The 19,927-nt window shown below is 37.3% G+C and overlaps 1 protein-coding gene across 1 annotated transcript in view; it reads left to right on the top strand.

Annotated features, from left to right (window-relative positions):
* PTPRM (protein tyrosine phosphatase receptor type M) overlaps positions 1 to 19,927 on the top strand; it is a 442,005-nt gene that overhangs the window by 268,852 nt on the left and 153,226 nt on the right. The window contains 1 exon segment of the mRNA XM_030966307.1: positions 4,085 to 4,159. Coding sequence (XP_030822167.1) covers positions 4,085 to 4,159 — 75 coding nt within the window.

Raw genomic sequence — 19,927 nt, 5'->3', positions numbered from 1 at the left:
AGTTTTAGTTTCAATATACTGGCTGCTTACTAAACCACAGAAATCTTTCAAATATCTGAACTCAACCCAAGTATAATACAGATGAGAATTTAATTCCAGATGCAAGTGAAATCCAGTATTGTTTTCAAGTAGCTTCAGAGATATCAGGGGTGAACTAGGGTGCATCAGAAATCATAATAGATGATTAGAAGAATGGATTTTAAAGTTTTTGAAGATTTGTATTCTGGATCACTAATGGATGTTCAACTATTTAAATTACTTGACTGACTGAAAATTTTTACTCTCTCATTTGAGAAGTGAGAGTAACTTCATGGATTGGAATAGCTCCCATAGCAACAAGCTACTTTGAGCTAACCCATTTGGCAATGGAGATGTGAGAAATGCAGCTTTTATTTTAATACAATCTCTCAACATTCCTGTTTTGAAAGCATATTTCAGATTTTTTCATAATAAAATAATGTTAGAGGTTGTTGTGAGGACTTTTTTTTTAAACTAGAGGTAGCCTTGATGGTATTTTTAGTCCCTGGTGCAAAATTTTCTTGGGGGGCTACAGTAAAGCACTGATTTCCATGATTTAAAATGGAATGCTTGTATTATATTTTTAATCTGTATTAATTTAAAAAGATTAAATGGAGATCATGACATATTTTAAGATGGTATTAAAAGTAGCTGTCTGCACAGATGTTTTCCCTTTGGATCTAACTGAGATACTTAAGGGAAAAGCAGAATTTTGTGCCCTCTCCGGACCTCCCACATTTGCATTAGAAGAAAACAGCAAAAATTATCTATAGGTGTAGCTCAGAAATCACTATACCTGCATTGGGACAAGACATAAAATTGTCCTCTCCCAATCTCCTCTCCCTCTGTTTAATCCCCACAAACAGCTCAGTAAAGCTCAGTACATTCACATTGTTTGTGCCCCAGTAAGCAAGGGCTGCTCTGACCATTCTGCCAGATTTCTTAGACTTGCACCATTTTCCACTGGGCTTTGAGACCACAGTGTAACTACTAGACAGTGAGCTACTTAAGCTCTATGTGCTTGTTATGTCCATCTACTTATGTGCTGGAGTGCTCTTGACAAATAAGATTGGGAGCGCTCTCCAGTACCACATCTAGCTTTCACATACTAGTAACATTCCTGAATTATTTGTCATCTGGGCTTCTCTTATCTTCAGAAATTGACGTTTGGTGTTTTTAGAGCTAGAGGATGTGCTTCAGGACATTCATGTATAAAACTGGTAAAATCTTCTTTTGAATTAAGGTCTGATCCTGAAAATACCTACAGCCTTGTGTAGGCCATTGGAACCAGTAGACACACTGTGGATTTTACTATGTATGTGAGAAGCCATATGGTTTTACAGAATCACAGAATATTCTGAATTGCAAGGGATCATCGAATCCAGCTCCTAAGTGGGTGGCCCTTATGGCAATTGAACCCACAACCTTAGTGTTGCTAGCACCATGCTCTGACCAGCTAGGACCTAATCAAGTCAATCATGTACCTGCTTTTGCACACAGAGAATAATCTCATCGACTACTTCACAACTGTTCCATCTTAAAGTAGAGATGTAAGTATTTTACTGGATAAAGGCCAGTGCCATTCCTAGGATCAAGAGCCCTTCCTAGGATCAAGGTCACTCAGGTAACTTCCAGGTTGCTCCACTGAGCCAGCTGAGATTGGCCAGGCCGCCTCATTGTGGTTAGCCTGTTTGAAGTCTGCCCTGAGGACCAGTATGGGGATTCAGAACATGTCACAAGCAGAGCTATGCCACTTGCTTGTTATATTCCCTTTAATTATCTCACCTCCAGATAATAAAGTTGTTGGTGCCCTTGAGACCTTCTTAAGGTCAGTGAGAGTGGGTTTTATCAATGTCCTGCAGTGTTCATTCCATGGCCCACCATACACTTTTTATTTTTTTAAAAATAAAAATATGTAATTGTAATAGAAACATAATGTTCATGTCCCAGATCCAGCAGAACAGTTCTGTACCTTGAGTACCCTCTTCCCTCCCGTTGATGTCAGCAGGAATAATGCATGTGCTCTGCTGCCGAGCATGTGCTCAACTGGCAGACATTAAACCTTGTTGCTGTGTCAGAGACCAAGTGCAGCAGATAGCTTATTATCATATTGACAGGTTTCCTGTTAGAAGAGTACAGCCTAGCTCCAGAAAAGTGCAGCCTAATTCTGCTGGGTCAAATGCATGTCTGGGGTCAGTAGCTAGATAATAGTTTCTCATTCCATCAAGTGTATTTTAAACAACCTCAGTTTGTACCCTTTTAAATAATGATCTTGTTTTATGACCATTACATTTTTACAAATGAAACCCTGTTAAATGTGTTCCTGTAGAGATCATATAAAAATCCTGATTGCAGTGATTACAAGTATAAATTAAGATGAGAATGTTTGATTTTGTAGAGCTGAAAGTTCTCCTGCTTCTGATGAAGTCAAAGGAAGCCTTTGCCAGTGACTTTGTTAGTAGGAGGATCTTACAGCCCATTATTATGATGTGGAGTCTCCTGATCTCAGTTTTCTGTAGAGAAAGGTTTCTGGGACCTCTGTGACTATTTGGTGTATATACAAATGGGGAGACTGCAGGGTTTCCACTCCCATTATTTTTGACAAGATAATTAAACAAACAAACAAACAAAAATCTGGAATAGCTTTTTGTACCAGTGGTAATAAAGGTTGTCATATATTGCTTGAAATATGGCTTTCATATTCCTACTCTTTCTTCAAGCTAAATGACTGTAAAATCTCAACAGACTAAGTTGAAAACATTCCAAAACTCCTCCAAGTTTATTACTATCAACTTTGTGGTGGTTTGTGATTTATATTAAGACTATATTTCCTGATATGACTTACAACACTGTCTAGATAGAAACATCTTGATTATCTCCGAGGAATGCAGTTCTCGAGAGGGAGGCATCATTGTTCTAATTTTGCAATATTGGAAGGCTTTCATTAATTATGAGAGAGAAAAGGATATTATAATATTTTACATCCAATAGCAACAGTACTCTAGAAGCTACTATCAACACTGCAGTTCAGTGTTGCAGAGGGATATTTCCAAATATTATGCAGCAGCAGTTTTGAGTTTAATTGTCTGCAGATGGTAGATGATCTATTTTCCTCTCTCTCTGCCACATTTCTAATAGCACCCAGGCTGTTCTATGGTAATGAGTGATCTTTCATATAATTTTGTCCTTAATTTTCCAATATTTTTTCTTTGCATCGTTCTCCAGCTGCATCGTGTTGGATCTGACCTTTTAATTTTTTTAATATTCCTTAATATATATGTATCACAGCATGCTTAACCATTTAGAGGCAATCATAGAACTGCTGGAAAACAAAGAAATAACAAATTTTATTAATGTGAGCCACAGTAACAGTTGTCTGTAGCAGGGAGTGGTTGTTATAACTCTGTCAGAAAAGTCTAGATATTTTAGGATACAAACAAGTCAGGGTTTCAGCTTTTTCTTGTGAACTTGAAACTCAGACCTGGGGCAGTTACACACATACTTAATTAAAGGTGTGCCACCTCTCAGCGGTCATTCTCTGTATGCTGAACATTAGGTATATGGGCAGTGCATGCATTTTTAGAACAGTAACCCAAGTGGGTACAAGAAAAGTTAATCTTAACTAGCTCAAAAATGCTTTACATAAAAATTGTCTTTTAAAATTGTAGGAAAAATGTAGTATTATGAAATAGGAAAATAAAAATGAAACTAGCTCAAATTACTTGGAGAAGTTGATATTAGAGTACTCTGAATAATCGGCTTGTTTTCACTTAGAAAGCTTAGTGCTGTGACTGGCAGAGCCAAAGAGTCTCCAGTTTCCTTAAATGCAGTAAATAATGTGCTTGGAGTCCTTTTCCTGAATGAAATTCACACATGACAGCTTATTAATTTGCAGAATAACCGCACTAACAACTAAAAATGAAAAGGAACTGGTGGGAGTTTTTTGGTTTTAATTTGTGAAGTTCAGACAATAAATGACTGACCAAGATTCTTCTTGCTGGCGTAGCTTCAGTCTGGCTTTTTTTTCCCTCATGCATGCTGACCTGGAACTCTTCCTTTGCCTTAGCTGCGATAATCGTGACTCAGCTTACAACACCATACATTCGCATCGCCCCTGCTGCAGGCGATGACCAGCTAACAGGTGAGATGTTCAAGGACAGACCAGTCACCATGCCCATTCTGTCTCTTTCTCTTTGGCTCCTTTTCCCTGACAGTCTCTTCATTCTCTGCTCATGAACAGTTTCCTGTGTTAAAAGTTCCTTTCTGTTCATAATTTTTTTTCCCTCAGCTCCATTAAACTCAGTGGTGTGCTTGGCACCAAAACTCACACACACATCCCTGTACATATGACTCCGCTGCATGTGCCCATTGTGTGTGTGATCTGTGGAGTGTTCCTTCAAGCTGCATGTTGTAAAGAGATCTCATCTTGCTCCATCCATAAATTAAATGAAAGTTTGCATATAGATATATATTTGTGCTCCTGTTTATTTTTTTCTCTGTTTTTAGATCAAGACACTAGAATTTTTGAGGCTCAAAAGTTGCATATGCAAGTTAGGACAAAGATCTAGTATTAGTGGATTCAGGGGTTTTTTTCCTGTGTAATGGTAGGAAGATCATGTCTTTTGGCAAAATTTCAATATGAAAGAAACTAAAGAAATAAAAAAGATTCATTTTTATTATGTCATACGTGAGTTCTAGGATTAAAATAAAACAACCTAGCAAGTGACATATGAGAATGAGCAAGATTTAAGGATTTAAAATCTAATTGTAAAAGTAAACTCAGTATTCAAGTGGAACCATTATTAGGCTGTATATGGCTTGAAGGATGGCTTAGAATATGCTAGAAAACCTTTGTGATCCTGGGGAAATGATTGATTTTGTCAGAAAAGAAACCTGTGCCTAAAACCTTTCAGGTATTTGTAAACATTTTTATTTTCAAAGACAATCAAAGAGCATTAAAAACTCTAGAATCAGAAGTGATGAAATATCTAATAGGGGAAGTAAACCTAGTCCATCAGCTTTTAGCATATGATAAATCTTTGCCTTTTTGAAGAATACTGGCATAGTTCCTTGGGATAGCACATTGTTACCTAAGAGATGAGTTCAGATGTCTGGTATCTGGATACTGCTACAGTAAATAAGAGGCAGTTAAATGATTGAGCTTAAGATAAGAGGATTAGTGACATGTCTACTCTAGCTTTTAATTCTGGGGTATGTGTTATAATAATAAAGCTGAGTGATCCATAATGCCCAAGTTGCCTTGTCAATCACGAAAAAATTGCTTCATGGAATACTTTTATTTACTAATAATGTATGAACTAACTAGAATAACATACTTACAATGCCATTAGGTAGCTTGTTCTTGTTACTGCTGCTTGGCAGAAGCTGTGTCTGCATACATATTTATACCTCAGTTAATTTTTACTTGACAATTCAAATAAAGCATTGAAGAGACAGGATCTCTTCCATATGCTTGAACTTCAAGTTTTGATTTCTTTATCACAGAATTCAAATAAGCTTCTATATTTTTCCATGTAGAGATTGAAATGTTTCTCTTCTCATGTTTTGTTTTTTTATTTCAATGCAAAACTGGGTAGCTATAGGTAATACTGGAGGCATGCCTGTTCCACAAGAAGATGATCACAGTACTTAACAGTGAGAGAAAAAAGATATGGCTAGCTGGCTGTAAAGAGATATGGATAGCTAGCTAACATATGATTTATTTCATTGCTTTGTAACTGGTGGCATTGGCAGTCTGTGGTTGTCTGTTAGATCTGTGAAGTTTGTTTCCTTTTTCTTGAAAAGAAAATAAAAATGTTCTACCAGAATCTAATTTTGTAGTGAAAAAGAACATATCAGATTATACCTGCCAACAGCATTTCTAGCTATTTGTAAAATGTATTAGAGAGCCTTTGAAATACCCTCATCATCTTCCCACCCCCATTGCATGTTTGAAAGACTGTGCTCAAAAGGAAACGTCTTCTTCCTCATTTGCCACAACTGCAGTAGCAAGCGAAGAAACCTCGCCCAGCCCACATGGTTGTCTCATGAGAGCAACAAGAATTCCTGTTTTTCTAGGGAGACATCCTGTCTAGGGGTCCTTGGGGCAGGCTTTTCAACGTCAGGGCAGTACAGCAGTAATGGGATCTGCAGTACCCATGAGAAGCACAAAGGGTTTCTTGAAGGAGATTTACAGAAACTGGACCGCACACGAGGGAGCTGAGTGAGATACACATTGTCCCCACATTTTTGTCCTATAAATTTCAAGACTGTGGAAAGGATTTCCACGTAAAAGGATTTGTTTATGTGAAAGTACAGGGGTGTTTCTAGCTGTAGTTACCACAAGCCCTGCAGCTGTAACTGTTAAATGTCACCTAGCATTTTCTGTTCAGTGCTTTTTCCTCACTTCTTTGCTCAGAACCAAAATAATTATATTTGAGATTAAGAAATTACTTCCATCTTTTAGCATTTGAGGAGATACATAAGCGGCAGTGGGAAGGTCAAGGATGGCATTTTCGGGTTTCTTTACATTGGAAGTTGATGCTTCTTGCATAATGAAAATTTAAAATCTTGGCTGCATTCCTGAATATCGTTACCAAATTTGAAAGGTCTGCCTCTTCACAAATATCATGATAATACAGCTCAGCTTTCAAGCCAATTCTGCTTGCACTCATTTCCTCCATCCTCGTCATCGTCTTGCCTCTTACTGGTGCAGTTGATAAACAATGCATTATTAATTTCTCTTTGTCCTTCCTTTCTCCTTCCTTTTTCATATAAAAATAACAGGTCTACCATTTAAAGGATTATAGGCTAGTTACCCTAAATATCTTGACAGCCAGTCCAAGTTGCTTTTGCAGCCCGTAGCAAAGAGAACTTTTCCTTGCACTTAAATACTTACAGTGTAGTTGTCCTTGAGTTATAGAATAAGGTAACCTAGTGTAAAAGCTACTGTGTGATTTTGACTCTTAGAAGCCAAAGCAGGGAAATCAGTGTTTAGTCAATACATAGTTATCAGTGGTCCAATAATATAGTAGCTAAGGAATTCAAATTTGGGGGATAGTGTTTAGCTTTCAGTGTTACCTTACAAAAGTAACTAACTTGAAATCTACTCAATTGACCCTGTTGTTCAACAGACAGAGAATATCTAATATCTTACACCTGTGTGCGAGGAAAAAAGATTATGTATACATGAAGCACAGTAGTACTCATGATACTGTCTCCATGTTTTCATAAAAAATTTGGTTTAACATACAATTGAAATCATGTAGAATGCTATCAAAAAACTTAACACATAAAATTTGATTGTATGATCTTAACTTCAAAGTTGAATAAAAAAATCCATCTTTTTGAGAAATACTGAAATAATTTGCAGTTTGTTTCAGTATTTTGTAAGAGACACTTCATCTAATAGGTTTAAATTGGCCATATTTGGTATTCACTTGGCCCTCATATATTTTGTTCTCTGCATTCTGATAAAATAGCATGCTTGGAATCATGATTAGGGTGTTCATTCTGTCAGGCATTTACTTAATTGTGGAAATATGTCTGAGCTACTTGTATTTGAATTAAAGTATTTCCATTTGTGATTTAGTGGAGCAGCCACTACTTTGCTGGATATTATTAAGACTGATTTCCATAGAACGCCCTTTTTACGACCCATTGTAATTACACATCCAGCTGCAAGAGAGAGCTCTGTATTGCACATTCTTCATACATTAAATTCTTGGTTTAAATCAAATGCAGCAAGATCTATCAGAAGTTTTGTAAAGTAACTGATACTTAGTGATTGGGAAGATTTTCTTTTTTTTGTAAAAGAGGCAAAAGCTTATAACACAAATTAGTTTTATACTACACACCTTAATGTCTAGATGATCTCTACATTTTATAAACAAGTTAAAAGCAGTCATAAAATAATCCTAGTAAGTTTCTTCTCCTTTATGAAGTTAGCACCATAATAAAATATACCTATTTCTTAAGATGTGCATTCAGTACCCAGCAAGATTTGTTGCAGTGTTCTGGGTCGCATTCTGTTCTCAGCCATTCCACTGTAAAAGTGGAAAAAATAGACTGAAATCTTTGATTGATTAAATTGCAACTTCATGGAATATTTTATGTCAAGAGATTTACTCCAGTTTTGTACTGCATTTCTGAAAATACAGTTTGTTTATTAACACAAAAAACAACAGCATAAATTTGAGAAGGAGTTTTGCTATTTACCTCGGTTGTTTTTGCTTTACAATGCATCTGAGTTGTAGCAACATGTACTGGACAGACTTTCACATTAATTTTTTCTCCATCCTGGACCATGTAACATTGATTTAGATGTACTCTGACGTGCTAAAACTTGAAGTGCTGTTTTGGGCAATGTAAAACCCACTATTTCGTAGTTGAGACTATTTCCTAGTTGAGTCTGTAATAACAAACCTATGTGCAGACATGTCTGTCTACAGGTTTGATACACTATTTCAGAAGTTTATTCTTGTCTTGATACTTCTGGGCAACTTTGCATTAGTTGGAGTTGTGGATAGTTATCCAGGGGAGAATAAGCACCTGTGTGCTGTAAAGTCAAAGCCATATTGCAGTGCTGTTGCAAGATAAGTGACAAGGAAAGCAGAATGAGAATGGATCTGACTTTCCAAAGTGAAATTCTAAGCCTGTTTTTATGTGATGGCCCCAATGATTGTTGTACCAATTGTTCAAGGATTCCGGTCCCTTTCTCAGCTGGGCAGAATGCAAAACAAGGAAATGTTCCTACTTTCTGCAGCACTGGCTGAATGCATTTCAATGGGCTGAAGTGTCACTTGTGATTTATTGCCCATTTTCGTTCTTTTATGTGTTATATTTGTCATTTTTGCAGTGACAGTTTCATCTATAAAACAGTATAGTTACAAGAAAATGTTAAGAGGATACAGGAGTGCCATGGGAGTTGCTGTTTCCTTTTCTTCCTTTTATTTCCCTTAGTATGTTATAGAGTCAAATGTCAGGTTTTCTGTAAGACAGTGCTGCCAAAGCATCTATGCTTTTAAGCATAATGCTAATAACATTTCCCAAGTGGTGAAATAACCCATAATACAAATGCAAGCCATTGCTATCTGTACACAATAAAGAGCCAAACTTGATTAGAAGTCAGTTATCAGTGTGATTATATTTGTTATATTAAATACTGCACTTCTTGTTTTAAAATAATCATTCCTTTAATGTTCTCTGGAAATGGGGCCTTTCCAACTCGCATGCATAAGTAGAAGAAGAGGGAGGATAAACTAAGTATCTAAGTAACTAAGATATCAGCAGTTTTTCTCTGGCCATTGATGCTTCTGGTTGGCCAAGGGGGTGTGGGTTCTTCTGCTGTCCTGGTGCTGCATGGCCAGAGCCACTGTGTTACACACCTGGGACAGAAACAGCTGGAGAAGATCCCATGAACTAGAGGAAAGTATCAACCTTTCCCTGCCTTTAGGAAGGACAAGTGGCCTAATTAGGTATGTTTACCGCTGTAGCCTAATTAGGTATGTCTTTTATTCAGGGCAGTTAAAAAGTTGGTTGCCACAGAAATAAGAGTCAGTCACTGCAGGAGCTGTGCTACATCCCCCAAGTACAAAACCATTCTGGAAGTTGGAGTATTCCAGTTCATACCTGAGAGAAAAATATGATTCCAAGTGTCTAATATCTCCTTCGTGACAAGAGTCATCCAAATTTAATGTAAGCCACTAAAGATGGGTCTATTTGGTTCATCCTAGCTTGAAAAATAATTTGTTCTCTTAGTAATGTGTAATCTTCATGTCAGGATGTCTGTGAGGCTGAGGTTGGGCTGGGAGGAGAGGGAGCTTTTCTTAATCACATTACAGAGAATGGAAGCATAAAACCCAGTCATGAAAGTAATCATATGAATGAAATGACCAGGATAAATTCTTAACAAACTGAATGAATCTGTCATCTGTTTAGTACTGGTTCTGGTCAGTATCACACCTACTTCAAAATGTTTCAACATCAGCAATGTACAGAGAACAGAAAACCTGAAACTATGCAAAAATAACAGTAGGTAATTTTTAGAGCATAACTGTCATATAGTGTGTTACTTCATTTCTGTATTAAAAAAATATGCCTCTGATTTTTACATTTGAAACAGAGTTTTGTATGTATTACAATGAAAAATTAAGGAGATACAAGGGAAGACAAAGAAACTCAGAGATATAAGTAATAACTAAAAAAACCCTGTGAATTTCAGTGTTTACCATCTGTAGTTTCTGACTGTATTCATAAAATGCTAAGCAATTTGAATTTTAACTTGAAATAAAATGTGGGACCAGATGTGGGTAAAATAATCTGTAGTTCTTGGAGTCTGCAAATCTGGTGTTTGTACCACTGGAGACTTTGAGAAATGTTGAAGGCAATGTTATGTGGATTGCCTCTGTTTTAATGTACAGGTGAGAATTCAGATATGTTACAGTTCAACAGAGTAGTGCAGCAAAGAGAGTAATACTGTCAACTTTAAGCTAAAGTTACAGAACATACTGTCTTGGGCAAAATAATGTTTCAGCAACTCATCCAGTTTAGTTTCATTGAAATAGCTCAAATCTGAATAAGTATCTAAGCCACATTTGTCTGCTGGTAGTAACAGTTCAGCACTGTGCAAGCCATAACTGCAGCTATTGACGTGTTTTTAACATCATCTTCAGACAATATATTGAAAATGTCTGCAAGAACCTCTGATTTTAGAGCCCTGAGAAAGACACTCAGGTGTATCTGTGCATTTTCAAGTCTTCATTTTTCAAAAATTTTGAATTTTCATTTCCTTCCCTTCATCTGATTTTCTATCAATGCTGAGCACTAAGAAGGTTTTGTGTACATAGAAAATTCCCGTGCAAATGAAAGTTGAGTCACAGTTTTCCATAAAAATGAACAGAAGTTGGTGTCTTGCATGGTTTTAAGCTGTCAGGAGAAATAAGTACTATCAGGTTCTGTTTAAACTTTTGGGTTCACATTGGAAGAACAAAGTAAAAAATAGAGGAAAATAGTAAATTCTAATTGGTCAGGAGCAAACAAAGCATTCTATAAACCTTTTTGAAGCAAAATAGTTGCACTTTTCAGTATGCTGTCAGCAGTAGACTGCTTCTGGTTATGAGTCAATGTGTCAATAATTAAAAGTGAAAAGAGCTTATTATAAAAATGACTGTTCAGAGCATTCTTAATCAAGTAGGACAAGTGGAGATTTTCCTTTAACCCCTAAAACCTCCAGGAAATAAATGAAAACCCAAATGTAAATCAGTGATAACTATTCAGAGGAGGCCTAGTCTATTCTTGTCCCTGTACTAGGATATTGGTGCACTCAACATTATTTCAGTCTGAATAGGTTTTTTATTGGCAATACTATAAAAATTTCTGAAATGTGAACAAAAGAACTGCTACACTGTATTGGCACAAAGACAGATTTAGAATTCTGTGGAATTATATTTCGTTTGTTGTGCTGATTCTGCTTTCCAGTTCCTCTAGCTGACCTTCCTGTCCCAAGACAGTGTTGACTCTGAAATGCTTTAAAAGAAGTTTTGAGTCTTTTTTCCTACTTTTTATAAATTTATCACAAACATATTTTTCTATTTTATATTTCTTCATGCAGCATTACATGTATAATTCCATTTATTTGTTAGTAGAATGAACTATGTTCATTCTATGTTCATAACTATGTTATGTTTTCTTCCAGGAAAATGTGTGAGTAGTGAAAAATGAGAAATAAATTCCAATTGTGATTGTTTTTGAAGGATTTCTGAAGAATCCTTCATAAGGATTGCAGTGGGAAGGAAGGTTGGTAGTGGAAGTCACCAGGGATGTCAGCCTCATATGTGAGCCAGTGGCAGCGCAGGCCAAAACAGCCATGAGTGTTCAGACCTCCCACAGGGATACCTATACTGCATTACCCTCTGCCTCTCTCCTCCTAATGGCAAAGTAACCAGGCCTTCACTGACTTTCCACTTGGACTATTCATTTGTGTTCCTCTGCTTAAGTCCTTGGCTGACAGTGAGATCAGAAGATGATACCTCACTCTGCTACTTCTTACCCATAGCTTCAGGTTGCTTTGTTCCCATGCTGGATGTGTTCCCTTGCATTCAGGGATGGAAAATAAAACAGGTCTGTTTGTCCAGGCCAAAAGCATCTAGTGTTGTAGCTGAGTTTTACCCCGAGTAGGTCAGCTCCAGAAACGTTACTGCGATCTGATTTCACATCTTCTCTGCTTGGTAGAAGGCAGTTGAGTACTAGAAAACCACATTTTGTCTCCCCTGAAGAGCGCAGAGTCCTCTTCAGTCTTCAAATGCATACCTTTCCTGTTTCTAGAAAACAGCTGAAATAAATTCTCAGTGGTGTTGGATATTGCTTGTCGTGTCTCAGTACACTTTCAGGAGTAGATCTAGTGTTGAAAGCATGGGAGTCAACAAGAGGTCTCCTTCAGAAAAAGGTGAAAGTCACATGCATGTGGTGGGTCTGATGGTAAATTGTCCACTTCTTCTGTAGGGATGGCCTGAAAGTGTCTCATCATATTGGTCATTGTTGTGTTTGTGTAGTCAGAGGGGAGTTGGTGAAGAAGCCCAGTTTTGTCTTTCCACAGAAGTCAGGAGGATTTCAACTTTTATTTCAGTGGTGGGAACTGTTTTCAGATATGCTGCCATGGGGCTTTTCAATTTGTTGGCATAGAGGTCTGTGATGTGTTCCATAGTGGCTGCTTCTTTGGCCACACATAGTGAATACTTATAAATGTGTAACCATCCTTTTTTTCTTCATACAACAGACTAAAGTGTGTGGAAGTACCCTTTAGGGTCATTTGAAAGCTTAAGGTTCCAAAGACTTTATACTTTTTTCCCTTAGTAAATTATTTATTTCCTAGAAAGAGATACACTGTATCTGTATATTTGAGACTTGTTAATAATTTCTGGTTATGGTACAGCTATTGAGTGTGCTTTAAACATCCCCTAATGATTTCAATGCTGTTAAAGTGTGAGGGCTTGTGCTTTTTTCTCAAATTAATGAGGGCTTCCAGCTCCTTGGGTGCCCACAAAAGAGGAAAATTTTTATGAATTTTAATTATTTAAGTTTCTTTGCTTAAAAGAAAAAGCCAAAAAGGAGCTAGTAGAAAGGATGGTGGCTTTGTTTCAAAGGAGAAATGAGCTGTGTATCAACACTTGCTTGTTTAAGTTTTTTTTTAAAAAACAGTCTCCAGAAAAAGTCCAGACTAAATAGTCTGGATTAAAATCCTGTTAAAAATAGATTGTGATGAGACCAAAAGTCAAACTGGGAACTTCATTTGTTTTAGGCATGTTTTGTAAAGAATGTTGTTATTCCTGACAACCAGAAATGCAGATGTTTAACCAAAATAGTCTTTCTGCTCACATACACCAACATGAATCATCCACCAGTGAGAGACACAGTTCATGTGATAGTCAGTTAAATGAGTTGTATTCATCAGTGAAATAGCTCTTTGCATGTCTTTTCATGTTGTTCTTTGTCACTTATATTTACATTTTCCTAAAGAATATCATAAACAAAATTAATTATTCATAACTATTGCTACACAGCAGAGCCTTATTTTGATACTCTCTTCTTATCACAGACATTCTAACAAGGCTGTATTTTCCTCTATTTAAAAAACACCAAATAAAAAATGTACCAAATCAACATGCTGGTCCTTGGGAAATACAGAAACCTTTTTCTGGGCAAAGAGGATCTGTACACAGCAATATGTATTGTGATGATGATCATAAATTGCAAAGAAAATACTTTCCTGCTAAAATGTAAATGCTTGCCCTCCTTCCCAGACTTCAAAAAAATAGAGTCACGAGCATGACATCATAGGAGGGAAAGTCAGACTATGTTGATTTCAACACTTAAATGACTCCTATGCTTAGCAAAATAGAAGGAAAACATTGTCTCTGCCATATGAGCATTTCCAAGAGAAACCAGGAACAGAAAGGAACAATATTGTAAAAAGAGAAGTAAACAGACCTTACTCTTGCCACATTTCCAAAACTAATATATTCAAGACATGGGCTAGAGAGAAAACTGAAAAAATGCTGATTAAAACCACCTTCTGGCACAAAGTGTACCCTGCCCAACAAGACCTTGTAATGTCCACCATATGGACAGAAACCTGGAGTTTTGAAGGAGAGCGAGGAACGCTGATTGGAAAGCTAACAATGAGAATGGCAAGGGAGAACTCACTCTCCTAGCTGGAGTTCTACCAGGAGTAATAAAACAAAGACTTTGTTAGCAGAATACGTGCTGGCTAGCAGATGAGGACTGAATGCCAGTCACTTAGAGTATAAACAGAAGAGCCAGGTGGTAATTCATTTCATCTACAGATCTGTATGTGTTTTGGGTCTTCTCCAAGACAGGCTCAAATCCTGGCATCTGGAATGAACTTGAAAACATGTCAGACTGGCTTGTCCCTCACAGCATCAGTAATGCTGCTGCTGCAGATTTATAAATAAGGGTATCATTTTTTGCAGTCATGGGTGAGATGAAGGGAGAAATGGTGTTTCTGGAGGAAACAGGACATTTTGCACTGCTGCCCTGTTGCAGTGTGTTTTGGGATTAAGGATTGGGTTTCCTGTTGGGTCATTTGACATTTGTAAGGACCTACCTCTGTGAAGCACCTGTTTTCATACCAAGATAGACATATCATCATTATTTCTAACTTTGTCACACTGCCTTTTATCTCAGCCCTTTACTTTCAGCAACTCTGCTTTTCCTACCTTTATGTTAATGAACCTTTATGTTGCTTCCTTCCTTGAAACACCCCAACCAACATCATCAATTAAAACATTTGTAAGTCCCTCAAATCCCTCCTGAGGATCTGTTTCTCCTGTGGTACTAACTGGAAATGCTGAGTGATACCAGCTAATTAAAAGAGCAGGAAGGGTAGAACTATTCGGGTATTGCAAATACATCTTTTTAGGGGGTTTTGCCTCCCCCTTCCCCCTGTGATTGCTACACCTGCCTCCTACAGCCTAGCTCAGCTAGGTTGTGTGCTTTTAGTGGCCAAGATTACTTAGCTGTGTGCCTGCCCTGTTCTTAGCACAGTGGGGCTCCCAGTCTGATTTACAGCTTCTAGCTCCTACTATCAGACAAATAATAGGAAGTAATGATGATAGTAGCCTCTGTAATTCATGTTGTCCTTGGAGAGCGTGGAGAGAGTCTTTAAAGCCAAGTTTTCAGTCTTCTCACTTTGTGGCAGGGACAGTAGGAGCCTAGTGATGGGTGTTCCAAGGAAGCATCATACCTCTCTGCCTCTCTTCTGCCTTGTACCATTTGGTGTGATTTCTGCCACCTCATCACAGTGCAGCTGTCACACAGGGTATAATGTTTCATTTTCCTGACTCACTCTGTAGAATAACTCAAAAGTAGGTGCTGAGATATGATAGTTGAATCTCACGGCCTGCATAAAAAAATCACAGGGCAGTTACTAACTCAAAAGTTGGTTTAAAATTTGACTGGAAAATGGGATGATCTGAACTAACTGTATTACTATCTTAAGGCCTTGTAAGGTTAGCCGTTACATCAGTTACTGGAGCACCTGTGGATGAAATGGAGTTGGAAAGGCTTGCAAGCCTTGCTTGGTAAGAGGCTTGCAAGCGTCTTTCTTTGCGAGTGTAAAGCTGCAGAAAGGAAGCACAAGAGGCAGGAACTACGGTCAGCCTTGAGTGGGAGAAATAAAATGGAACTGGTCTAGTTAATTAATAGAAGAGATTATTTTTTGACTCAAATAAAAAACCTGGATTTTTTAAAGACTGCTTTAGATGAAACAACCTTAAGCTAGTTTTTACTAGTAACAGCTTAAATCTTACACCTCCCTTTTTAAGTATAACCAGGAGGGCCTAGACTTTTAAGCCAGGATTATTTTATAGGTTATTCTGTTCTGTAAAATAGTCCGTCATTTCTAAGTACATTTTTTGTAGAAAAGAAATACTGAAAAGCAAGGCCAAACTTCGTTCATTTACAAAGAGAAGGAGAAAGAGTGTTTATTCAGTTTGGTAGAGGTCCATTTCTTTTACTGGAAAACATTTTCATTTTTCTTGAAAAACAAGACAGTGCTTGCCTCAGAATTAAAGGAATGATTATTTTTCTCACATAATTCATTCACCTTAGCTTTCATTATGGTGAAAAGTAGTTCTGCTACAACCTTTTCTATCCATAAGCTACCTGCAAGAGATTCTTCTTTATGAAGTTTTGAGGCTGATTATAGCCTGGTACTTGTGCCTTCTGAGTGAGAAAGGAAAATTTTCCACCAAAGGAAGTGCAGAACTGGAACTACTTCAAAGAGAGAGTCAGAGTTTTTTTAACCCAGTCTTCTAACTTGTTGTGTGGAAATAGAAATTTAGATGCACAAAGTCATTTAAGAATTTGAACTCTGGCAGACACTAATGCAGCAACTAGAATATAATTCAGTTCTCATTCTGAAGAGGGAGTAAGATGCCATGAAATGGCAAAGTAATGACTAAACTTCAGAGGAGATTCCAATATTAAGAAAAAGTTAATGGAATACGTCTGAGAGTAAAAACTAAGTGAAATACTGTCTTTGGATGTTTCATGGGTACTACTTAAAAATATTATCACTGAGGCTTGCAAAGTATGGAACAAAACACGATCCATGAGGAAAAGTCAGTCCAGCTGAATCCCATTCTTTCTAAGCGAAGGAAAAGAAACATATTTCACATTTTAAATGCTACTGTTGGGAGAGCCACAAAGAATGGGAAATCAGTCAGTAAAATTGTAGTTGCTGACATTAACTAGAAAAGTAAATATCTAAGGGTATGGAACCAAGCAATGTGATTGTCTTCTACTGTATTCAGCAGAGGAAGCCTGGGGAAATACTTTGCTGGGTTTTGCAGCACCTTAGGGTTTATCTTTAAGTGTATCTCTGTTTTTCACTTCTGGCAGGAAGCACTCTAGCTTGTTTTCATCAAGTAAAGACTTTCCAAAGTCAGCACCTTAATCTTTTTTAAACTGGCAGGAAACATCTCCTTGTCCTTTCATTTTCTAAGCAGCTCCCTTGAGCTGTCCTCCAGTCACTGCTCTTTAGTGACCTATTGTCTTTCTAGAGGTGCACCACAGGATATATGTCAGTTTAGCCTTGATTCTTGCAGCTCCACTAGCAAGAGCTGGTGTTTTCGCACTGTGTTCAGCTTCTGTTTCCTGAGATTGCCCAGACAATCTCAGAGAACAGAAGTGAGGATTTTTTATGCAAGGCTTGAAGTCAGTCATTGTATGCAAGGGTAGAATCAAAATCTTAAAAGAAAAACAAACAAAAAAATCCAAGTAAGTCATTAGGTCCACTGTTGTGAGGAAAATGCAGTGGGCATAGCTCAGTTGCTGGCATCAACTTAATGACCTGTTTTCATTAAATACAGATATTTTACTGGAGGCGCAGAATTAATCTCCTAGCTATATATTCTTAAAGGCTCCAGGGTGACCAAGGACATTAAAAATTACTGTGTCAGACAAAGAGGTTGCAAGAATGGTAATAAAATAAAGAAATAAACCACCAAGACTAGATCATCATGATAAAATAGTGTATCAGTAGCACTGTGAAATGAAAGATTACATTTCACTCAATATTTTTAGCACCTGTCAGTTCAGCAGAGTAAAAGAGAAATCAAAGCACCTTTTTTTTTTAAGACTTGCAATGGTACTTTTCCACATCTCTCTTGAAAACATGGAAACAAAACCACATGCACAAATGGACATTACAGTTTATCAGGAGGCAAAATGAATTTCAGAACTACTGCCCTGAGTTGCCTTGCTCCCCTTAGGGACAGCTCACCCTTCTCTCCATGGTGCCAGTGCAATTGCCTGTGTGAATATGGGTTAAAAGTCAGTTAAGAATTAATTATGAGGTGAGAGGAAAATACCATTCAATCAACCTCTACCTATCAGACAGAAACACAGGAGAACTAAAGTGGCATTGCTTTTCATAGTTAACACACTTCAGTATTTAATATTAAATCCTGCATGGTATGTTTATTAAATGCCAGGAAGAGTCAGTGTCAGGGCAGCAGCTGTTGATTACAATGCTAGATGGTACAAGTTAGCAGAATTCACATGGGACTATGAAGAATTATAGTGGGATAAAAGTAAACTGAATGAAGAGGTAGTACCAACTCAAATTTCAGTCTTGATAAGTGCTAAAATGTAAATTTGAATGGCTTTTAACTTGTAAAGGGTTCAAAGCTGAGCACCACACTGAAGAAAGGGATGCATGTTTCACTGTAAACAATACACAGTAAAAAACTTCCAGTGTCCATCTGATGTTGAAATAAAACCAAGCAGGAGTATAGAGAGTGGATTGGAACACAGCAATTTCCTAAAATCCAGTTGTAGAAAAACTGAGATACATTAGATGAATAAGCAGCATTAAATAAAATGCACAAAGGTAATCCCAAATTTCTAATGCTAAAAGACTCAAGGAAAGTTCAAGAAGGATGAAAGTTCTTTTCATTTACCCAAATAGATTTTGGAAACCACTAAGAACAATAGTGGAGCAACATTTTGTCAGCAAATAAATAATCTGCTGAATGGAAATGAAGAAGAATTGAGATAATGCTAATAATTTGTTATAATAATTAATGATAGGGGTTTTTAAAAGGCTTGTTAAACATCATGCTTCCAGTTTAAGGCAGCCTCTATTGTGTGTAAGGCTGAGTCCATCACTGTGAGAAGCTGTATCCTATTTTTAACTCGGCATTAAAATTCTTTTCATAGACAATTTGAGCTGATTCCTCAATCAGATAATCAATACATTATGCAATATGGGAGTTTGAGTGTCCTGATGCTAGGCTCTGTGCCACTTCCTGTGTAGGCTTTCTGTAGAGATTTTGCATTTTTGTGGATTCACCAGCTTGTTCAGTACTGCTGTCAGGATAATGCTTTGTGTGATGGAAGGCATTTCATGAAGTTTGTGCTCCATCATATGTAGAAAATGTGTGTGCTGTGAATATGATTTTCTCTCCTCTGTGTAGTGTAAGTGTAGCTGGTTCCACTGAACTGAGGACCACGAGCTGCTAAAGAGAGACATGGCACTGAGATAGAACACATTGGATAGTACTGTGAATGGTTGCCTTTACTTAATTTCACTGTTTAGCACTCATATTCCCAAAACTAATGCTGGAAGCCTTAACATAAGGAATGAAACCATAAGGCAGAAACTGTTTTTAGCAAGTCATTACTGATGACTCTTCCAGTTGGCTGGGGTAACCTGAAGGAGATAATGAAGGGTAGGCTTTGGAAGGAACTAGTCTTAGAAGCTACATCTGAAAAGATACTACATGCTATTGACTTTAGATTCTTTCTTTCTTGGGTTTTAGATTTAAAAGAGAGCTTTGGAGTCCTTCATATGCCTTACCATTTGCATCATACTTGACTCACTGCTTCCTGTTGGCCAAGTGCAGCCCAACAGCTGCTTTTTGCATGAAATGCTCTAGATGTCTTCTGAATATCTACTGCAATACTGAGTGCTGTGAAGAGTACAGCAATATAGAATTTTTAAATTTTTTTATATAGGATACAGGAAAATAAAAATAGAACTGTTTATTCATACAAAGTAAGGATTTTACCAATTGAGAAAAGTGTGTGTGTATTTCTATCAAATTAATATTCTTGTGGGACTAAGCGCAGGGACAGCAAGCACATCATCTTCTCTGATTTAGCACTCATGTGAAGTACCTTGGCCAGAATTTTCCAAAGAACCTGGTTCCTGCAGTTAGCTCTAGATATGATTTGATTAGTGGTTATCACCTTTTCTGGCAGGTTTTTCTGGCATTTCTCTTGGCAAGGAGTTTTGAAGATGTAGGCCAAAAGTGTAACTGTGGGCACTCAGAAATACTCTTCATCTTAGAATATCCTGGTTAAAATTGAGAAGAAACATTGGAAA

This window comes from Camarhynchus parvulus, chromosome 2, assembly GCF_901933205.1.
Source record: "Camarhynchus parvulus chromosome 2, STF_HiC, whole genome shotgun sequence".
Taxonomy (NCBI): Eukaryota; Metazoa; Chordata; class Aves; order Passeriformes; family Thraupidae; genus Camarhynchus; species Camarhynchus parvulus.
This window is presented reverse-complemented; position numbering and strand designations above follow the sequence as displayed.